The sequence below is a fragment of the Harpia harpyja genome, chromosome 17, assembly GCF_026419915.1.
Source record: "Harpia harpyja isolate bHarHar1 chromosome 17, bHarHar1 primary haplotype, whole genome shotgun sequence".
Taxonomy (NCBI): domain Eukaryota; kingdom Metazoa; phylum Chordata; class Aves; order Accipitriformes; family Accipitridae; genus Harpia; species Harpia harpyja.
In genome coordinates this window covers 852300-869812 of record NC_068956.1, presented here as the reverse complement: position 1 = coordinate 869812, position 17513 = coordinate 852300, and the positions used below count along the sequence as shown (strand labels likewise).

At 68.0% G+C, this 17513-nt stretch overlaps 4 protein-coding genes across 4 annotated transcripts in view; 2 read left to right on the top strand and 2 right to left on the bottom strand.

The window, feature by feature from the left end:
• ARAP1 (ArfGAP with RhoGAP domain, ankyrin repeat and PH domain 1) overlaps positions 1-7866 on the bottom strand; it is a 184971-nt gene extending 177105 nt beyond the window's left edge. The window contains exons 1-3 of the mRNA XM_052812696.1: positions 7589-7866; positions 6384-6580; positions 5911-6087 (exon numbers count right to left, since the gene is read on the bottom strand). Coding sequence (XP_052668656.1) covers positions 5911-6087; positions 6384-6580; positions 7589-7850 — 636 coding nt within the window. The 5' untranslated portion in view covers positions 7851-7866. The remainder of the gene's footprint in view (positions 1-5910; positions 6088-6383; positions 6581-7588) is intronic.
• On the bottom strand, positions 309-1994 carry LOC128153373 (folate receptor gamma-like). The gene is given in 6 exon segments (XM_052812703.1): positions 309-760; positions 1030-1165; positions 1287-1475; positions 1717-1884; positions 1887-1939; positions 1942-1994. Coding segments are annotated over 6 exon segments (882 nt in total). The 5' UTR covers positions 1979-1994; the 3' UTR covers positions 309-461.
• ANAPC15 (anaphase promoting complex subunit 15) lies at positions 3094-5507 on the top strand. The gene is made up of 4 exons (XM_052812707.1): positions 3094-3321; positions 4633-4692; positions 4819-4956; positions 5185-5507. Exons 1-4 carry the CDS (start codon positions 3202-3204, stop codon positions 5230-5232), a joined length of 366 nt encoding a protein of 121 aa, XP_052668667.1. The 5' UTR covers positions 3094-3201; the 3' UTR covers positions 5233-5507.
• Positions 7867-10646: 2780 nt separating the features above from the next.
• Positions 10647-16807, top strand: LAMTOR1 (late endosomal/lysosomal adaptor, MAPK and MTOR activator 1). The gene is made up of 5 exons (XM_052812883.1): positions 10647-10805; positions 12531-12676; positions 13825-13902; positions 14465-14591; positions 16189-16807. Exons 1-5 carry the CDS (start codon positions 10764-10766, stop codon positions 16279-16281), a joined length of 486 nt encoding a protein of 161 aa, XP_052668843.1. The 5' UTR covers positions 10647-10763; the 3' UTR covers positions 16282-16807.
• Positions 16808-17513: the final 706 nt, after the last annotated feature.

The following is a 17513-nucleotide window of genomic DNA, read 5'->3' as shown; positions in this document are numbered from 1 at the left end:
CACACCCCGGGGTGCCGGTGACCCCCCCGGGCTCCGAGAGCTGCGGTGGGCGCCTGGGACGCCTTCGCGGGGGGTCCCGTGTCGTGACCCCCTCCACGTGTGTCCCGGCAGCGGGGAGCCCCGTGCCCCCCGCTTTGCCAGGCAGGGCGGTTTGGGGGGGTGACACCACACAGCCCAGGGGGTCGGTCCAGTTAAACGGGGTTTCACCCCCCCAAGAGGAGCAGGACCAGACCCCCCTCCCCTCCCAAGCCTCCCCCATCCCATCCCACTGCCCCCCCCCCCCATCCCCACAGCACCCCGACACCGAGTGGGGCAGAAGCATTTATTCACCAGCCACATGCTGGGGGGGGGGGGGAAGCAGGGGGGAGCAGCCTGTACAGCTTGGGGGTGTCCCATGGTGGGGAGGGGGCCACGGGGCAGACGGACGCCCCCCCCCTCCCCAACGTGCTCCTGCCTGCAGCTCAGAGCAGGGCGAGGAGAGCGGGGGGCAGCAAGGCCAGCAGGCGCGAAAGCGGAGAGCCGGTGGGGGCTGCGGCGACGGCGGCGGCGGCGGTGTTGGCTTGGGCGTAATACCGCGCCACGGCGACGTTGGGGTTCCCCTGCGAGGGGTTGAACCACATCTGGATGCAGCGGCCGCTGCCGCGGCGGTAGGAGGTGTAACGGTAGGAGTGGGACCAGATCCGCTGGCAGAGGTCGGCCGGCGTCGGGAAGACGTACCGGAATTTCTGGCACGAGGTGCCTCGGGGACACTGGTTGACGCCTGGGGGTTGGGGGGGGGGTTGCGGTGAGAAGTGTGTGCGGCGGGGGGGGGGGGTCGTTCCCCTGCGCGTGGAGGGGTATTGGGGTCCTGCTGCCTTTGGGGTTGACCCTGGCGGACCCCCACCCGGCTGCCAGCACCCCCCCCCCCCCACCTCCACGGGGAACCCTCGGGCACCCCCAGACCCGCTCACAGCCACCGAGGTGGGGGGGACGCAGCCGATTCCCCTGCGGCGAGATGGGAGGGGGGGGGTCCCGCGCCCCCCCACTGACCTGTGGTCCAGTTCCAGCCCTTGTGCCAGTTGACCTTGCAGGTGACGGCGTTCTGGCAGTCCTCCCACCACTGCTCGCAGTCCTCCAGGCACAGCGGCACATACAGGATCCGTTCCTTACGCCAGCTGCTGTCCGCCTGCGGGGGTACCCCAGTTCATCCCAGTTCACTCCGGGGACCTCCCAGCCTTCCGGCAGGTGGGTGAAGGTGGAGGGGACGCTGGGGGGGGGGGGGGGGGGAGGCGGGGGTCTGCACCCACCGGCTTGATCCAGGGTCCCAGGTTGGGGGAGCACTCGTAGAGACACGTGTCCTGGATGAAGTGCCGTTTGCACTTCTCCGGCATGATCCCGCAGTGGTCCCAGTTGAAGTTGTACAGGTAGGACTGGTCCTGGTGGGCTTGCACGCTGGTGTTGGCGGTGCAGCAGGCGTTATCCTTCCAGGGAGTGCACTGTGCCGGGACAGCCGGGGCTCAGCCGGAACCTGCCGGTGCTTCCCCGGGCGTGGGGTGAGGGGGGCTGGGGGGGGGACACGGGGGGTAGACGCGCCGGGCAGAGCACCGGCGGTACACGTGGGGAAGCGGCAGCGGGTGATGGAGACCACGGCGGGGCAGACGGCACCCCCCCCCCGGCACCGCCGCGATCCGGTCCGGTGATCCCACACCGGGTGCCGCGGGTGGGTGAAGACCCTACCTGCCCGTAGAGCTGCCCCTCGGGGCCGGGGGCCGTTTTATGGTGCTTGGCGTCCATGCAGACGTTGAGCAGCGAGTCTCGTACCGTGGCGGCCGTGGCGGGAACCGGCCAGGCCAGGAGGGCCAGCAGCACCCAGGCGGCCACCATGGTCCTGCCGGTGGCAACGGAGAGGGGTGAGGACGGCGGAATACCGAGGGAACAGGGTGCCGGCGGGGATAAAGTACCCCCCCGTGCCCCACGTGGGAGCCTGGCGGCACGCCATCACCCACAACCCTCGACCGGGACCGCCGGTGGGGGGGGGGGGTGGGGGGTGAGTGGGGGGGTCGGGGCTCTTACCTGGAGGGGTGCTGGGTGCCGCGTGCCGCCGGGCGAGCGTGGCTTATCCCAAAGGTCGCCGCGCGGCGCAACCCTTGGCCGCCAATCACGGGACGTTACCCACCGCCGGCGTGGGGCTCGGTGGGGCGGGCAACGTCTGTGGGGCACGAATGGGATGGGGTGCTGGGCTCCGCCACCCCACTCTGCTCTGGATTGACACCCCCCCCCCCCCCAGACACACACACACCCCCCGCCCCCCCTCCCCGGTCCCACGTGGAGGCAGAATCCGTCCTTTCGGCGCCAGGCTGGGGCCAGCGTCAGCCAAAATCCACTCGTGGCTGGGTTTTTCCCTTTCCATCCCCTGCGGGGGCGGGGGGGGCGGGCAGGGTGGGCAGGTAGCCACATGCCCCGACACCCCCCCCCCCCCCCATGCCTTTCCCAGCACTGCAGGGTCACCATGGATGCCCTGGGGGGGGGGGGACGGCACCCCAGCAGGTAAGAGAGACCCCCGGGGGGGGGCTGGTACCCCTGTAGGGTCACAGATGCCGCCGGGGGGGGGGGCAGGTACCCCTGTCCGGGGGGGGGGGGGGCAGATAGCCTTCGTGGGTCACCCATGGGGGGGGGGCAAAAGCCCCCCCAAGTGTCAGACGTGCCCCGCGGGGGGGGAGGAGGGGGGCAGATATCCCTGGGGTAGATACCGGGGGCAGACCGATACCCTGGGGGGGGGCAGATACTTCGGGGGTGACACAAGGTGGGGGGGCAGACATGCCTCTGGGGGTCACAATTGCCCGGGGAGGGGGGGGGGGGGCAGATACCCCTCGCTTGGGGTCACAGATGCCCCGGGTGGGGGTCACAGATACCGCGGGGGGGTCACATACCCGCCATGGGTCGCAGATGCCCCGGGGGGGGGCGGGGGGGGCCAGACACCCCGAGCTGTCAATCACGCCGCACGGCGCGGCGCTGACTCCGCCCCCTTCCCCGCCCCGCCTCCTGTGGATATGTGGGCGTGGCCTCGCCATCCCCGCCGCGCATGCTCCGTGCGGGACAGCCACCACACACACCCCCCAAACTGTTTCCGGTGGGACGCGGGCTGGGTTATACTTCCGGGTCGGCGGCCGGTAGCGGCCTGCCCAGTTCCCGGTGTCGGTATTCCCCCCCCCCTCCCCCGCCATGTCCACGCTGTTCCCCTCGCTGCTGCCCCGCGTTACCGAGTCTCTGTGGTTCAACCTCGACCGGCCCTGCGTGGACGAGACCGAGCTGCAGCAGCAGGAGCAGCAGCACCAGGCCTGGGTGGGCCCCGGGGAGGGGGGGTCTCTGTGGGGCCGGGGGGAGCGGGGCACCGGGCGTCAGGGGCTGGGGGGGATGAGGGGGCTGGGGGGGGGGTCTCTGGGGTCCGGGACCCCGTGAGGTGGGATTGGGGTGGGGGGGGGGTGTTCCCCCGCTGCCCCGCTGAAGGAAGCAGAGGTGCTGACTGCGCTTCAGCCCCCCGGCTGCACCAGGCCTGGCTGGGCGGGGGGGGGGGGAACCAGGGTCTCCAGGCCGGGGGGGGGTCTCGGCCCCACTGCCCGGTGTCCTGCGGCACACCGGAGACAACCGCCGTGCTCGCTGCGGTCCTCCCGGGGCGCAGGGCAGGTCCCGCACACCATTCCCCCAGCCGTTTTCACCGTTTCTGCCTTTTCTTTGAAGGTTTTTTGGAGGACCCCTGAGCCGGTGCTGCCGTTTCGGGCACCGCCGGCCTCGCAGCCAGCCAGTGGTCTTGTTGCCACAATCCCTCTGCTGCACCGGCTCCGCGTGGGCCCTTCCCTTGTTTCCCACCGCAGCCCGGAGCTCCCTGTTGTGTGTGGTGGGGGTTGATTAAAGAGCTGGGGCTGAACCAAGGCTCCCTCAGCAGCCCCCGATTAATAAATTAACCTTTTCCAGAGGAAGGCAGGTGGGGATTTCTCTGCCCCACACTGTGAGTGTGGCTCGGTGCCACGGCCCTATGGCCACTCCTGAGTGTGGGGAAAAACAACATCTCTTTGATTAAAGTTTAAAAAAAGAAAATAGCTCAGTGATTAAATTCTTCTAATTAAATAAAATCATTTCGATCCATAATTAAAATGTCAGCACCTGGGAGAAGTTCCGAGTCCCTCTGGGTGGGAGGTGCTGGAGTGCTTTAATTGAGCTTTAATTACCTGCAGGGGTTGCGCTCGTCTGCCTAAGCAGACACCTCATGTTTGTGTTCTTTTTTTATAAAGAAAACAGAAAAACTTTGTGTTTGAGCTCTGCTTAAGTCTTCTCAGGCCGAGCGCAGGGACACCCCTTCGCCCCCGGGGCAGGTGCTGCGTCGTCGGGGCCACCCTGCCTTGTGCCAGAGAGCGCAGGCAGCTGCCTGCAGCTGCTCTTCCCTGCCTGCCCCTGCCTGGGGACGGGATGGGGGCAGAAAAACTCCTCTGGCAGCTGCCAGCCGGGATTAGCTGCCATTAGGAAGTGGTGCAAGTGCTCGAGGGGCTGGCAGCCAAGCGGGAAGGGCTGCTTTGCCACCGGGGAGCCGTGCCGGGGTGTCGTGGAGCTGTCGGGGTGCTCACCTGCCTCCCCCCTCCCTCTCTCTTCCCTCCCCAGCTCCAGAGCATAGCCGAGAAGGACAACAACCTGGTGCCCATAGGAAAGCCAGCGTCCGAGGTGGGTGTGGTGCTGCGGGTGGGTCGGGGGGCCCCCACCCCTGCATGAGGATGGGGGGGGAAGCCGCAGGGGTTGGGCACGGGGTGGGGGGGGCTGGCGGGGGCGCTGGAGCTGTCGTATCCACAGCATTACGACGAGGAGGAGGAGGAGGACGACGAGGACGACGAAGATAGCGAAGAGGACTCGGAGGACGACGAGGACATGCAGGATATGGACGAGATGAACGATTATAACGAGTCTCCCGATGACGGGGAGATCAACGAGGTAAATAACGGGGCTGGGGGTGCCAGCCCATGTCCCTGCCCCACCGGGACCCTGAAGTGGGGGGGTCGAGGGTGAACCCCGGGGGGTTGTCTCCTCCCTCTGCCCCCAGCGGGTCCCTCTCCGGGTCTCCCTGCCTTTGGGAGGAGAGGGAAGGGCTGGCTGTTGGGAACAGCCTGGCCCCTGCTCTGGTGGTGGTGCAGGCGTGTCTTAAACCTTCCCCCTTCCCAGGTGGACATGGAGGGGGCAGAGCAGGATCAGGACCAGTGGATGATCTGATTCCGCCGTGGCCACAGCAAACCAGAGCCTGAGGAACTGGGAGGACACTGGGGAAGAGCCCTCGCCCACCACGGCTCTGGGGCCCTGGGGTGTGGTTTGGTGAAGCTGCTTCTGCCGTGGCCATTCCGGCGGGGGGGGCTGCATGGGGCAGGGGGGCTTCAAGGTAAAGCTGCCCGGGGGGCTGGAGAGATGCAGCGGCTGCCAGGGCAGCGCTGGCTCTGCCCAACACTGCGGCGGTGCGTTGTCTTTTCTAATAAACTCAATTTTCAAGAAAATACACCAGATTTGGGGGCTCTGAGGCATGCCGGGAGCCGTGGGGGGCTGCGCCTGCCGGGGAGAGCCGGGCCACGGGGTGAAGCAGTTTGGGCAGGAGCCGTACGAGGTGGTGCAAGGCCCCCCCTCTTCCCACCGCCGCACCCCACCACAGACCACAGCAGCCACCGCCTTTCCTCCGGAGCCCGTATTTATGGCAGAGCGCGGTTAGCCGGGGAGACGGCGGTGACCGCGGTCACTGGGCGAGAGCTCCCGCCCACCTCAGCGGTTACCGGTGTAGCAGAGCTCGGCGACGCCGTCGGGGATGGCGCGGAAGTACTCCAGGCTGGCGCGGTGTACCTTGCAGCGGTATTTGCCGCAGGTTTTGGCGTACTGCAGGAAGCGGGGCGCCCCGGGGAAGAGGACGTTGTCGGCCAGGACGATGGCCCCCTCGGCCAGCAGCTGGTGGGTCTCCAGCAGCTGCAGGTCACGCAGGTAGCAGCGCTTCCAGTGGTCCATGAAGACGAAGTCGGCCTTCAGCAGGCCGTGCTTCTCCCTCAGCCGGGGGATCACCTCCTCCGAGGGGCCCACGATCAGCTCCACCTGTGCCGGAGACCCCTCAGCCCCTGGGCTGGGGTACTGGGGGGGGGCTGACCCCGCTGACCACAGCATTCAACCCCCCCCCCCGCCACCACCACCTTGGTCCGTGGGGTGTCTGGGAGCAAGTGGTGGTGAGGGACCCGGCGGGGAAAGGATCCGGCCTTTCCCTTCCCGGCTATCCCACCCAGCAGCGGGTGTGGGATGGGAGAGGGGGCAAGGTGCAGGCATACCCCCCCCCCTTCCCCTGGCAGCAGCAGGGGTAAGAGCCGGGTTTTCCCCCTCCCAGGCGCGGCACTCACCGTCTGCTCGTCGAAGCCAGCCAGGCGGATGACCTTCTCGGCCACGGCGGCGTGCCGGGGGTCCACCTCCACGGTGTAGAGGCGGGCGCCGGGGGGCAGCCCCTGGGCCAGCAGCACCGTGCCGTAGCCGCAGTAGGTGCCCAGCTCCAGCACCCGCTGCGGCGCCCGCTCGTACAGCAGCCGCTCCACGATCCTCCCTGCCGCAGCCCAGACCCCTCAGCACCCCGGGGGGTGCCCAGGGGGCTGCACGCACCCCGCCACCCTGTGTGCCCCCTTCCCTGGGCAGGGGGGAAGGTGCCAACCGGTTCCCCAGCGCCAAGAGGGGCAGAAGATACGGCACAGCAGGAGGGAGGTGAATGGCCGTGCCAAAGCTCCCCGTGTCCCCAGCCAGCCCTTCCTAAGACGCCAGCCCCGTGTCCCCAACCGTGCTGGTGGGGCCGTGGCTGCGCTGGGGGTGCAAAGCTCCGACAGTGGTGCTGTGACCGTAGTGGTGGTGCCACGGCTGTGCCAACAATGCCGTGGCCACATATCAATGGTGCCACAGCCGTGCCAATATACCGTGGCCATACTAACGGTGCCATGGCCACACTGGTGGTGCCACGGCTATGCCAATGATGCCGCGGCCATGCCAGTTGTACCATGGCCATACCAACAGTGCCACAGCCATGCTGGTGGTGCCGTGGCCGTACCAACAGTGCCGTAGCTATCCCAATGAAGCCATGGCCGCACTGATGGTGCCATGGCCATACCAACGATACCGCAGCTATGCCAATGCTGCCATGGCCACACCGACAATGCCACAGCCGTGCAGATAGTGCTACAGGCATGCCGATGGTGCCACAGCCACGCCAACAGCGTCACGGCCACGTCCGTGGTGTCGTGGCCGTGCCAATGATGCCACGGCCGTACCAGCAGTGCCATGGCTGTGCTGATGGTGCCATGCCAATGGTGCCACAGCCATGCGGATGGTGTTACGGCCATGCCAACAATGCCACGGCTGTGCCGATGGTGCCATGGCTGTGCCAGCGGTGCTGTGGCCATGCTAATGGCGCCACGGCCATTCCAATGATGCCACAGCTCTGTCAACGATGCCAAGGCTGCACCAACAGTGCCATGGCTGCGCTGGTGGTGCCACAGCCATGTCCTTGGTGCCGTGGCCATGCCCGGTGCCGGGACCGGCGCAGGCGGGCGAGGGTCGCGCTCACCTTTGACAGGCCCCACGCTGCTGAGGTGCTCGCAGTGGTAGCACCACTGGTCGAAGGTCTGCAGGACGTGCCGGGGGTCCCCGGGGATGGCGTGCGCCAGCAGGTACTGGAAGGCGCGCTGCTCCCGCGGGACGCCGGTGAGCCGGTCCCGCAGCCAGCTCACCAGCACCGCCCGGTACAGCAGCACCAAGTAGTGCCGGTAGCGGATCAGCAGGGTGACGAGGAAGGGGAGGAAGGCCAGGGCGATCGCCGGCGACACCATCGCGGAAGGGGGGTGGCTGTGGAAAGGGCCCCCCCAAGGGAGATGCCACGGTGCCAGCCATAGCTCCCACTCGTGCCATGAGCTGGCAGTGCTCTGCACCCCCCCGGGAATCGCCTCTCCCGGGGCCCCGGTGCTGCCCAGACGGTTTGCCCGGCTGCGGGGCTGCGACCGGAGCCGGGCCGGGCTGCTCTTGGGGGTCCCTGCGCCGGGGCTGAGGGGTGCCGGGGGGTCGGGCTGTGGGGCTGCTCTGGGGGGGCACTGTCCGGCACAGCCCCTCGCACTCCCCTCGGCACAACTTTGCTGTCCCCGCACCCCATATCCTGCACCCCACAGCCCACACCCCGAGCTGTTGGGGGTCCCCAGCCGCAGCGAGGGGCCGGGGCTGCGGGGGTGGCACCTACCTGTCCCCACGCTTCAGGCAGGCAGGCAGCAGGCAGGAGGCAGGCAGGGCTGCGCAGCCCCGAGCGGCGCTGAGCTCTGGTGCCCGCTCAATTATTGATGGTGTCACCTCGGCCGCAGCCGGCGCTGGCTCCGGTTACCGGGCTGAGTGGGGCTGGGGACGGGAATGGGGCCAGGCTGGGGCTGGAGGGTGACCCTGGGGCTGGGGTGCCATCACTGGGGCTGGGGTGCTGATACTGGGGCTGGGGTGCTGATACTGGGGCTGGGGTCCTGATACTGGAGCTGGGGTGCTGATACTGGGGCTGGGGTCCTGATACTGGAGCTGGGGTCCCACCACTGGGGCTGGGGTCCTGATACTGGAGCTGGGGTCCTGATACTGGGGCTGGGGTCCTGATACTGGAGCTGGGGTCCTGATACTGGGGCTGGGGTCCCATCACTAGGGCTGGGGTCCTGATACTGGAGCTGGGGTGCTGATACTGGGGGCTGGGGTCCCGACGCTGGGTCTGGGGGAGTACACACCAGAACCAGGGGTTGGAGGCTGGATCGGGGGGGCTGGGTGATGGGCTTAGGGGGGCTGGGTGGAGGATTTGGGGGGCTGGACGCTGGATTGGGGGGAGGGATGCAGGGTTTGGGGGGCTGGATGCCATACTGGGGGGGCGGTGCTGGACTGGGGGGCTCGGGGCAGGGCTGTGGTGGTGGGGGCTGCGGGCAGTGCCCCTCAGGGAGCCCTGGCTGCCGCAGGGAGAGTGCCCGGCTCTGCTCCAACCCCAGGTACTCCTCCCCAGCCTCTCGCCGGGCTCTGGGGTGGGGGGTCCCCGCAGACACCCCCCCCCCCTCCGGCACGTCCTCCCCAGCACTGCGAGGCCTCAGCCCCTCTCCCCGCTGCCTTCGGCACAGCCGGAGCGAGGGGGGTGATGTCCCACCGGGCTGAGCACCGACGCACTTGCTGCAGGGATGGGACAGGGAGGGGGGCAGGTGGGACGGCCCCCCCCCCCCGGGTGCAGGGCACGGGGTGGGCACCCGCTCCGCACCCCACATTTTCCGTGCACGGAGCGGCAGACAGGCACGGGGACACGCGTGGGTGCACGGAGCTGGCGGGGGTCCCCATGGCGGGGGTGGGCAGGGGGTGCTGGGAGCAGGGTCCCCTCGGGACTGGCAGTGCTTGGAGGAAGGGGGGGGGGTCAGCTTGGCCCCCCCGGGGCGGGGATGCCCAAATCTGCAGGGGGGGCTGCAGGGGGGCAAGGGGAGGAACGCCGGCCTGGGGGGGTCAGGGGGGCTCGGGGGGACTTAGGGGGCACTGGGAGCACTCTGGGCACTGGGAGTATGGGGGCACTGGGAAGCGCTGGGAGTATGGGGGGGCGCTGGGAGCACTAGGAAGCACTGGGGTCACTGGGAACACTGGGGGGAACTGGGATCATGGGGGGCACTGGGAGCACTGGGAGCGTTGGGGGTACTGGGAAGCACTAGGAGCACTGGGAAGCAGTGGGAGAACTAGGGACACTAGGAGGCACTGGGAATCACTGGGGGGCACTGGGAGCACTGGGGGGCACTGGGAAGCACAGGGGGCACTGGAAGCACTGGGTGGCACTCGGGGCACTGGGTCACTGGGGTCACTGGGAGTACTGGGAGGCAGTGGGAGCATTGGGGGTACTGGGAAGCACTAGGAGCACTGGGAAGCAGTGGGAGAACTAGGGACACTAGGAGGCACTGGGAATCACTGGGAAGCACTGGAAGCACTGGGGAGCACTGGGAGCATTGGGTGGCACTCGGGGCACTGGGTCACTGGGAGTACTGGGGGGCAGTGGGGGCTCTGGGAAGCATTGGGGGCACTGGGCACACGGGGGAGCACTGGGACCATTGGGGTCACTGGGAGCACTGGTGTCACTGGGAGCACCGGGGTCACTGGGAGCACTGGGGTCACTGGGAGCACCGGGAGCACTGGTGTCACCGGGAGCACAGGTGTCACTGGTGTCACCGCGTGTCCCTGCGCAGGCGCGCGCAGCCCGCGGCCGCGCCACGTGACCGCCGTGACCGGGGGGGTGGGGTGGGCGGGGTCGGTGCGGGCGGACACGTGACCGCAGACTCACGCGCGCGTCGCCCGGGGCCGCGTGACACCGCCTACGCGCGAGCCCCGCCCCCGTCGCCGCCCCGCCCCGCGAGGGCTCCGCGCGCGACCCCGCCGCGCGGCGCCCGTTCACGTGACGGAGGCGGCGCGCGCCCCCGGCGGAGGGCACGGCGCGTCCTCTCCCTCCCCCTTCCCCCTCCGCCCCGCTGATTGGCTCCCCTTCACGTGACGGAGGCGCCTTTAGGCGGGGCGGGGAGCTACGGGGAGGGGGCTTGCCTTTCCCGTTGGCTCTCTCCGCCCACGTGACGGGGATGGCGGGTCACGTGGCAGGCGGCGGCGGCAGCAGGGACGCGGCTCCGCCCTCCCCACCCTCACGTGACCGGGGCGGCGGGGCCCCTGCCGGACACCGTAGCGGCGCCGCGCCCGGCCCGGCCCTGCTGCGCCTCGCCATGGGCTGCTGCTACAGCAGCGAGGCCGAGGCCTCCGACCAGGTGGGCCCCGGGGCCGGCGGGGGAAGCCCGGGGCTCTGCGGGGTTAGGGAGGGGGCCGGCCCGGCCCCGCCGTGGCGGAGGAGGGGCGAGGCGGGGCGGGGGGGGAAGCGGCCCGCCGGCTGCCCCGCTCCGGGGAAGGCCTCTCCGCCCCCGCCCCGGGGCCCGGGCCCTTCTGCCGGCGCGGCGGGCTCCCCCCACCTCTCCCCGGGGGCGGCCTGGCCTGGCGGGGGGGCGGGGGCCGAGCGGCGGGTCTCCCCGGCCGCCCGCCCGCCCCCTCCCTCCGGTTACGGGTCGGGGGGCTGCGGGCAACGCCTGGGGACCTCGTCCCCTTCCCGGGAACCGGCGCTGGCTTGCGGAATGCCGGCTGCAGCGTGACAGCCGCCGTGCCTCCGCCTCCCTGCCCGGCTCCCCCCCCTCACCGGCGTGTCCCCTCTCCCGGTGTCGTTATTCCCGCAGAGCCGGGCGCGGCTTCTCTCCTCTAACAGCCCCCGAGAGCTGCTCCTGCCCCTCATCACCTTAATGTCTGGGTTTTTTGGGGTTTTTTTTTGGCCTTGCATTTCTCTCGGTGCTGCTGGCTGCGCGTAGCCTCCCTGGTGTTGCGTGGGAGGAGGAGGGGGCTTGGTGGATCATGGAAGACACCCTCCACCCCCCCCATAGCACCCCACAGCCCTGTGGACCCCGTCCCGGTGCAGGTGTAAGCCCAGGGCTCCAAACGGTCGTGGCCGGCGGGAGCGGTGCCAGGTTTTCCTTCTTGGGACAGCGTGACCGTCCCCGCTGCTGCCTCTTGCTGAGCAGCTTCAGCTCGGGGGGGGGGGTGGGGGGGTGGCGGTGCAAAATCAGGGCTGTCACTTGTCCCACGGAAATTTAATCGGCAGCTGCGTTGTGGGCAGCCCTTGTCTGCGCCCTGCCAGGGAGCTTGGCTGAGCTGTGGTGCTCCCATGGGTGCTGTGGGGAAGGGAAGGAGAGGGGAGCTGCTGGCCGGGGAGGAGCTGAAGATGTCACCGAGGGGGAGCGCGGAGGAGTGACCGCGCTCCTGGGTCACAGGCTGCGCGTCCCGCTCTGCCGGGGCGCTTGTGCCCGTCGGCTCCTGCCAGGCTCTTCTCCTGACCCCTGTGTCACCGAGCTGGAGGATTAAGGCCTGAGCCACGGCTGGGGGCTCTGCACCCCCGGGGCTGTGGCTAGGGCGGGGTTCACCTGGCCCAAATGAACCCCGTGCTGTGCCGGTGTGGATGCGAAAGGCTGTCAGGGGTCTCTCCGGCCCCCAGTCGGTGGGTGAGGCCGTGGTAGGTTCTGCGTAGGCAGGTTCAGGACGCGATGGGCGTGTCCTCGTTAGCTGCCAGGTTTTGGGCAGGTTGGGATCCTCTGCGGTGACACCCGCTGCCTGGCTGTGGGGTGCTGGCTGCGTCAGCTTGCCTGTGGGAGCAGGCAGGGCTGTGGGCTCCTGCCTGCAGGGTTAGCTGCTCCAGATGTGCTGCCGCACGCTGCCTGATTTCAGCCGTGCTTGCTCCCTTCGTGGCGGTGGGGGCTTCGAGTGTGAAAAAGCAAAGGAATTGGGGAAGAGGAGCCCAGCCGCTGCCTCGGCTGTGCCAGGGTTACACCGGGAAGCGCGGGGAGCCCTCCCGGCAGCGCCTGGTAGGCAGAGGGCGAGACTCGCCCCGTCCCATGGGGCAAAAGCTGCTGGCACAGCGGAGCCGGGACTGATCCTCCTCTTGCCTTTCCCCCCAGGAAGAAGAGACAAAGCGGCTGCTGGAGCCGGCAGCCAGCCCTCCCAACAAGGTGCTGAACGGAGCGGAGCAGAGCTACCACAACCTCCCATCAGCACGCACTGACGAGCAGGCCATGCTGTCCTCCATCCTCGCCAAAACGGCCATGTAAGCCTCGTGCCGTAACTGCCTTGGTGCCGTGGCACAGCGGGGCGGGCAGGGTGTCTGGGGGACTGGTGATGACCGCAGGACACGGCGTGCTGTCGGATGTGTCGTGGCAGCCTCACCGGGGGTCTGCCAGGCCGTGGGTGCCGAGGGGAAGGGGGGAGCTGGGGCAGTGCCCCCCTCGTCCCTCCGGCAGCCTGCATTGGGGGTGGGCTGCCTGTGGTCAGCCCCCTCCCTCTGGTTTGAGCCCCATGGGGACGCAGAGACAAGACCCCAGGTGTGAGGTGACCCCTTGGCTGCTGGGTTGGGAATAGGGGCAGGGGCTGAGGAGCCCCCCCGCTCCAAATTGGGGTAAGCAGGTCAGTCCCTGGGGAGGCGGAGAGGGGGACTGGGCGGCACCAGCACTGTGTCCCCTTCCGGGGAGGCTCTGTCCTCCCTGGGGAGGCTGCCCCCCTGTACGTGCAGGAGCAATGTGGGGTGGGGGCTTGCCCAGCCTGGCTGGGGGGAGCTTTGGGTTGCTCGTGGGCCCTGCTGCTCCCCTGCCTGGCACGGAGGGGCCGGTGGCAACCGGTGCGTGTCCCACACGTGGTGTCAGAGCAGCCCTGAGCACCACTCTGCTTGCGGGGGGAGGCAGGGGGCACGTGGCCGGGCTGTGGCATGGACCTGGGCGAGTGCCCAGCTCCTCTCTGAGCCCGGGGCCCGGTACCGGGGCTCTCGGGATGTCTGCCAAGCGCTTAATCCTCACAGCCCTTGCGGCACGACGGAGCCTCCTTCCCCGAGTGGCTGCGTGCCCGGGTCCCCAGGGTACAGGCCAGCCCACGCTGCAGGAGGCTGCGGGCCAAAGCCCCCGGCTGTCTGCGCAGCCTCTGTCCCTCCGTCTGCATCTGCCCCGGGGCAGTTGCATGCAAACGGTCCTTGGCACTTCCCTCCCAGCAAGCAGCTGTCCAGCCTGGCACGCTCGTGTCCAGCTGGCTGCATCCGTGCTGCGAGTTTGGCCTCGTAACAGCCCTGAGCTGTTAATTTTGGGTTGCTGGAGGGTGCCAAAGTCCTGGCCAGCCTCGTTGGAGGGTGCTGGGTCTGCCTGAGAGGGGGAGAGGGCTCAGGGAGAGCGACGAGCCCGCAGCAGGACCTGCTGTTTTGTGTCTCCGCAGCAACATCATCGACGTGTCGGCAGCGGATTCCCAGGGCATGGAGCAGCACGAGTACATGGACAGAGCCAGGCAGTACAGGTGGGACCTGCCCTGCTCCCTTGGGATGCTTGCACCCCCTCAAAGCCGTGTCCCTGGGCAGGGCCTTGGGGTTTTGCCCTTGGGAGAGTCAACTCAGCGTGGAGCAGGGCTCCCTGCATCCAGGGAGGTCGTGCTCAGCCCCGCTCCTCTCCTCCACCCTCCTGGCACTGCTGGGTGAGGCCCGTGGCGGTGCCAGCGGCAGAGTCCTCGTCCCGGCTACAGGCTCGGCGAGGGCGGCCGCGCACAAAGGGCTCCTGTGTTTCCCCCCCCACCAGCACTCGGGGCAGACGGCGGGTGGCTGGATGCGATTGCTGCCGCTTGAAAGGCGCCTGTGTTGGAGAGCTGGAAGCTCCCTCATCCTCCTGCCTCGGAGAGCGAAGAGGGGTGGATGCCAGGAGCGGTGCAGCGTGGCTTTGCCCAGATCCCCCTCGGTGGTGCCAGTGCCTGGAGGTGCAGCACCTGTCTTCCGCCGAGCCTGGGTCTCCCTGCGTTGCTCCCCGGGGTGGGCTGGCACGCTTCTCCCCGGTGCCGGCGCCGACCCTCGCCGCTCTCCCCTCCGCAGCACGCGCCTGGCCATGCTGAGCAACAACCTGACGCACTGGAAGAAGCTCCCGCTGCTGCCATCTCTGACCAACCAACCGCACCAAGTGCTCGCCAGTGACCCCGTCCCCTTCGCAGACCTGCAGCAGGTGAGAGGGGCTGGGGGCGAGCTCTGCCCTGCAGCTGGCCCCTGGGCCTCCCTCGGTGCTCCACGGAGATGCGGGGACTGAAGCGTCCTCGTCCCAGAGGAGCAGCAGTGCTGTTCCCCGCTTGCCCGGAGCCCTGGCACCTGTGGCAGTGAGTGCTCCAGCTTGTCCGCAGCAGCCTGGCTGTGCCGGAGGGCCCCGGGCAGGTCCTGGTGGCTGCTTGTGCTGTCTTTAGCTGAGTGCTGCCTCACCAGAGGAGCATGGACACCACAGGCTGAGCATGGGCCGTGCCGGGGCTCCTGTGAGCACAGAGGTGGGAGTCACGGTGCTGATGGGCAACGTTGTGGTCGATGCAGAAACATCCCAAGTCTCAGGCAACCCTGTAAGAACTCATGAGTACTGAAGGCAAAGCCCGGTCATGGGTTTCTAGTGCAGTAACTGCACACAGGCAGTGGCTCTGTACTCCTTCCAGTCCATTCAGAGGATCCTTCGCGGCAGCAGGGTGTTTTGCAGCTCCCGGGGAGTCCTGCTGCCGCTTTGAGGAAGGAGCTGCTGGGGAAACAACTCTTCCTCGCAGGCAGGAGCTGCTGCCTTGCCCATTAAGTGCACTGAAAAGGCCCAGGTTTGCTACCAGCTGGTTTGCAGGGTGGGTCTCCCCGTTCCAGCCCCAGCAAGGGCTGGTTCCCAGCCCGCCGGCCGGTCTCCGGAGCTGTGGGAGGGCTGGTGCAGCCCAGCACAAAGCCCACGGGCTCGCCGTGGCTTGTCCTGCTCACGGCGCTTCCTCCCCAGCCGGGGCATTTGAATACTGAAGTGTGTGGGGAGAGGAGACTGTCCCTGGGCTGCCAGAAACCTCTTCCCAAACAGAGACAGGCCGGTATCTGGGCACGTCCCGGCAAGCAGAGCAGCTCTGCCCAGCCCACCGCATCGCTCCCCTCTGGGGACCGTGGAGGTTCATCCCCTGCTGGGGGGGGCACAGCCAGGCCTGAGCTTGTGCAGGCAGGGAGGAGCTGCCGGCAGGCAGGCTTTTGCCAGCTGGGTTCTGCCTTGCCCTCTCTGCTGGGCTGGATCTCGGGAACGGCCACAGGCTCCGCTGGGAGGGCAGGTTTGCCTGCCGTGGTGAGGTCACCTGCCTGTACCTGCCTGCAGTGAGCAGCTCCGGCACTGCTGCCATGCCGGGAGCTGCCCGGGTAGCCTGGCTTTCCCACCGGCTGCAGGGTGGTCAAGGCGTCGTGGTTTCTCCCAAGGCCTGGGCTGACGCGGGGCCGGGCCCGGCCCCGGCAGCGCAGCCTCCGCTCTGAGAACAAAAGCCCATTTTTAGGGTCTTGAAGGTTGGGGGTTTTTTTTGACCCAGAGAGACCTGCGCTGTCCAGGGGCCTCCTGCCCTGCTCTGCTGCTGTGGCATCGCCCCAGGACACAGCCCTGCCCCAGTACATCCTCGGGGATGGGGACCTTCTTTGGGGGGGTACAAGCATTGTTCCCCACTCTATGGGTGGGCTTGTGCCGGGGCTGCCAGCCCCGCTGCTCCCTGTGGCATTTTCTTTGGGATAACTGCATTTGCCGGAGCCACCGCTGATGCCAGCTGCTGTGCTTGTGCCCGCAGGTGTCCCGGATAGCTGCCTACGCCTTCAGCGCGCTCTCACAGATCCGCGTCGATGCCAAAGAAGAACTGGTTGTACAGTTTGGCATCCCCTGAGCCCGCCCCGCGGCACCACAGCTTCACCGGTTTTGGGTTGTTTTTTGTTTTGTTTTGTTTTTTCCTACCCCTCCCCCCTTTTTTTTGGTCTTTATTTCTCCTCCCCTCCCTCCCTACGGCGCTGCGACAGAACTTGTACAGACACCCGGTTTCCTACTAATCGCCAAGATGCCCGTCACCGGCGCTTCGACCCTACTGCGGTAGCTGCTGGCGCTGCTCGGAGGCTTTCTCCTCCTGCTGGGTGGGTGTGCGTGGGGAGGGGGCTGCGTTTCGCTGGACGCTGCCTTGCACAGGGATGACCACAAAGGGAACGCCGGCACGGGGAGGCCCCAGTGTGTGCCGGGTCACTGGGAAGGGTAGGCTGGAACCAGGTGGTGCCGGAGTTGGGCTGCAGCGGATGTGACTCTCTGCGTGGGACCCGGTGGCTTCTGACACCCTCCCCACTCATTTTTACATGTTTGGACCTTTATTTTGGTTTTTTTAATTATTATTTTTGGCCACAGTAGATAAAACAACGTTCATCCAGTGCCCGTCTCTGTTCTGCGCCAGCCATAGCGTGGATGTGGTGGGAGAGCCCTGGGGGAGCCATGGTGTTGTGTGTTGGGAAATGCATCCCTGGAGCCCCATTCCAGTCTCCAAGCTGGTTACTGAGACCCACGGGATCTGCTCTTGGCAAAGGCTCTGGGGGTCGGTCCCCTTTCGGCCCATGTTGTAGAAAACCACCCCACGAGCTGCCTTCTGCCTCCAGCCACAACTGCTGCCACCCTAGCCGGGGCTGGATGGAGTAGGAGGGGCAGCAGGGAGTCATGGGGGGGCTGGTGATGGAGGGGGGGGGGTGTCCATAGGAGGCAGCTGTCCCCCCCCAGACCCCCACTGTCACCCCAGGAGGCAGCCAAGGCTGGGGTGAGCCTGTGAGGGGTTTCTGGGTGCTGCTTTGCAGGTTTCAAGGCAGACGTTGACCCTCATCCCCTGCCCCCTCTTCCATCGCAGCCCCCTGGGCAGGGGGTGACACGGGGCTGTGGGCCTCCCCACTCCATGGGACTGCCAGGGACCCCCAGGAGCACCCAAACCTGGGACCACCCAAGCAGGGTGAGGTCCAGCTTGTGGGTCAGGGCAGGTTTGGGGGCTGCTGGCACCTGGGGGCTTTCGGGTCCCTTCCCCCTGCCCCAGCTCCCTCTCCCTGGGGTACCACCCTGCCCCCCCCCCCCCCCATTTCACTCCGAAGCTGGGGT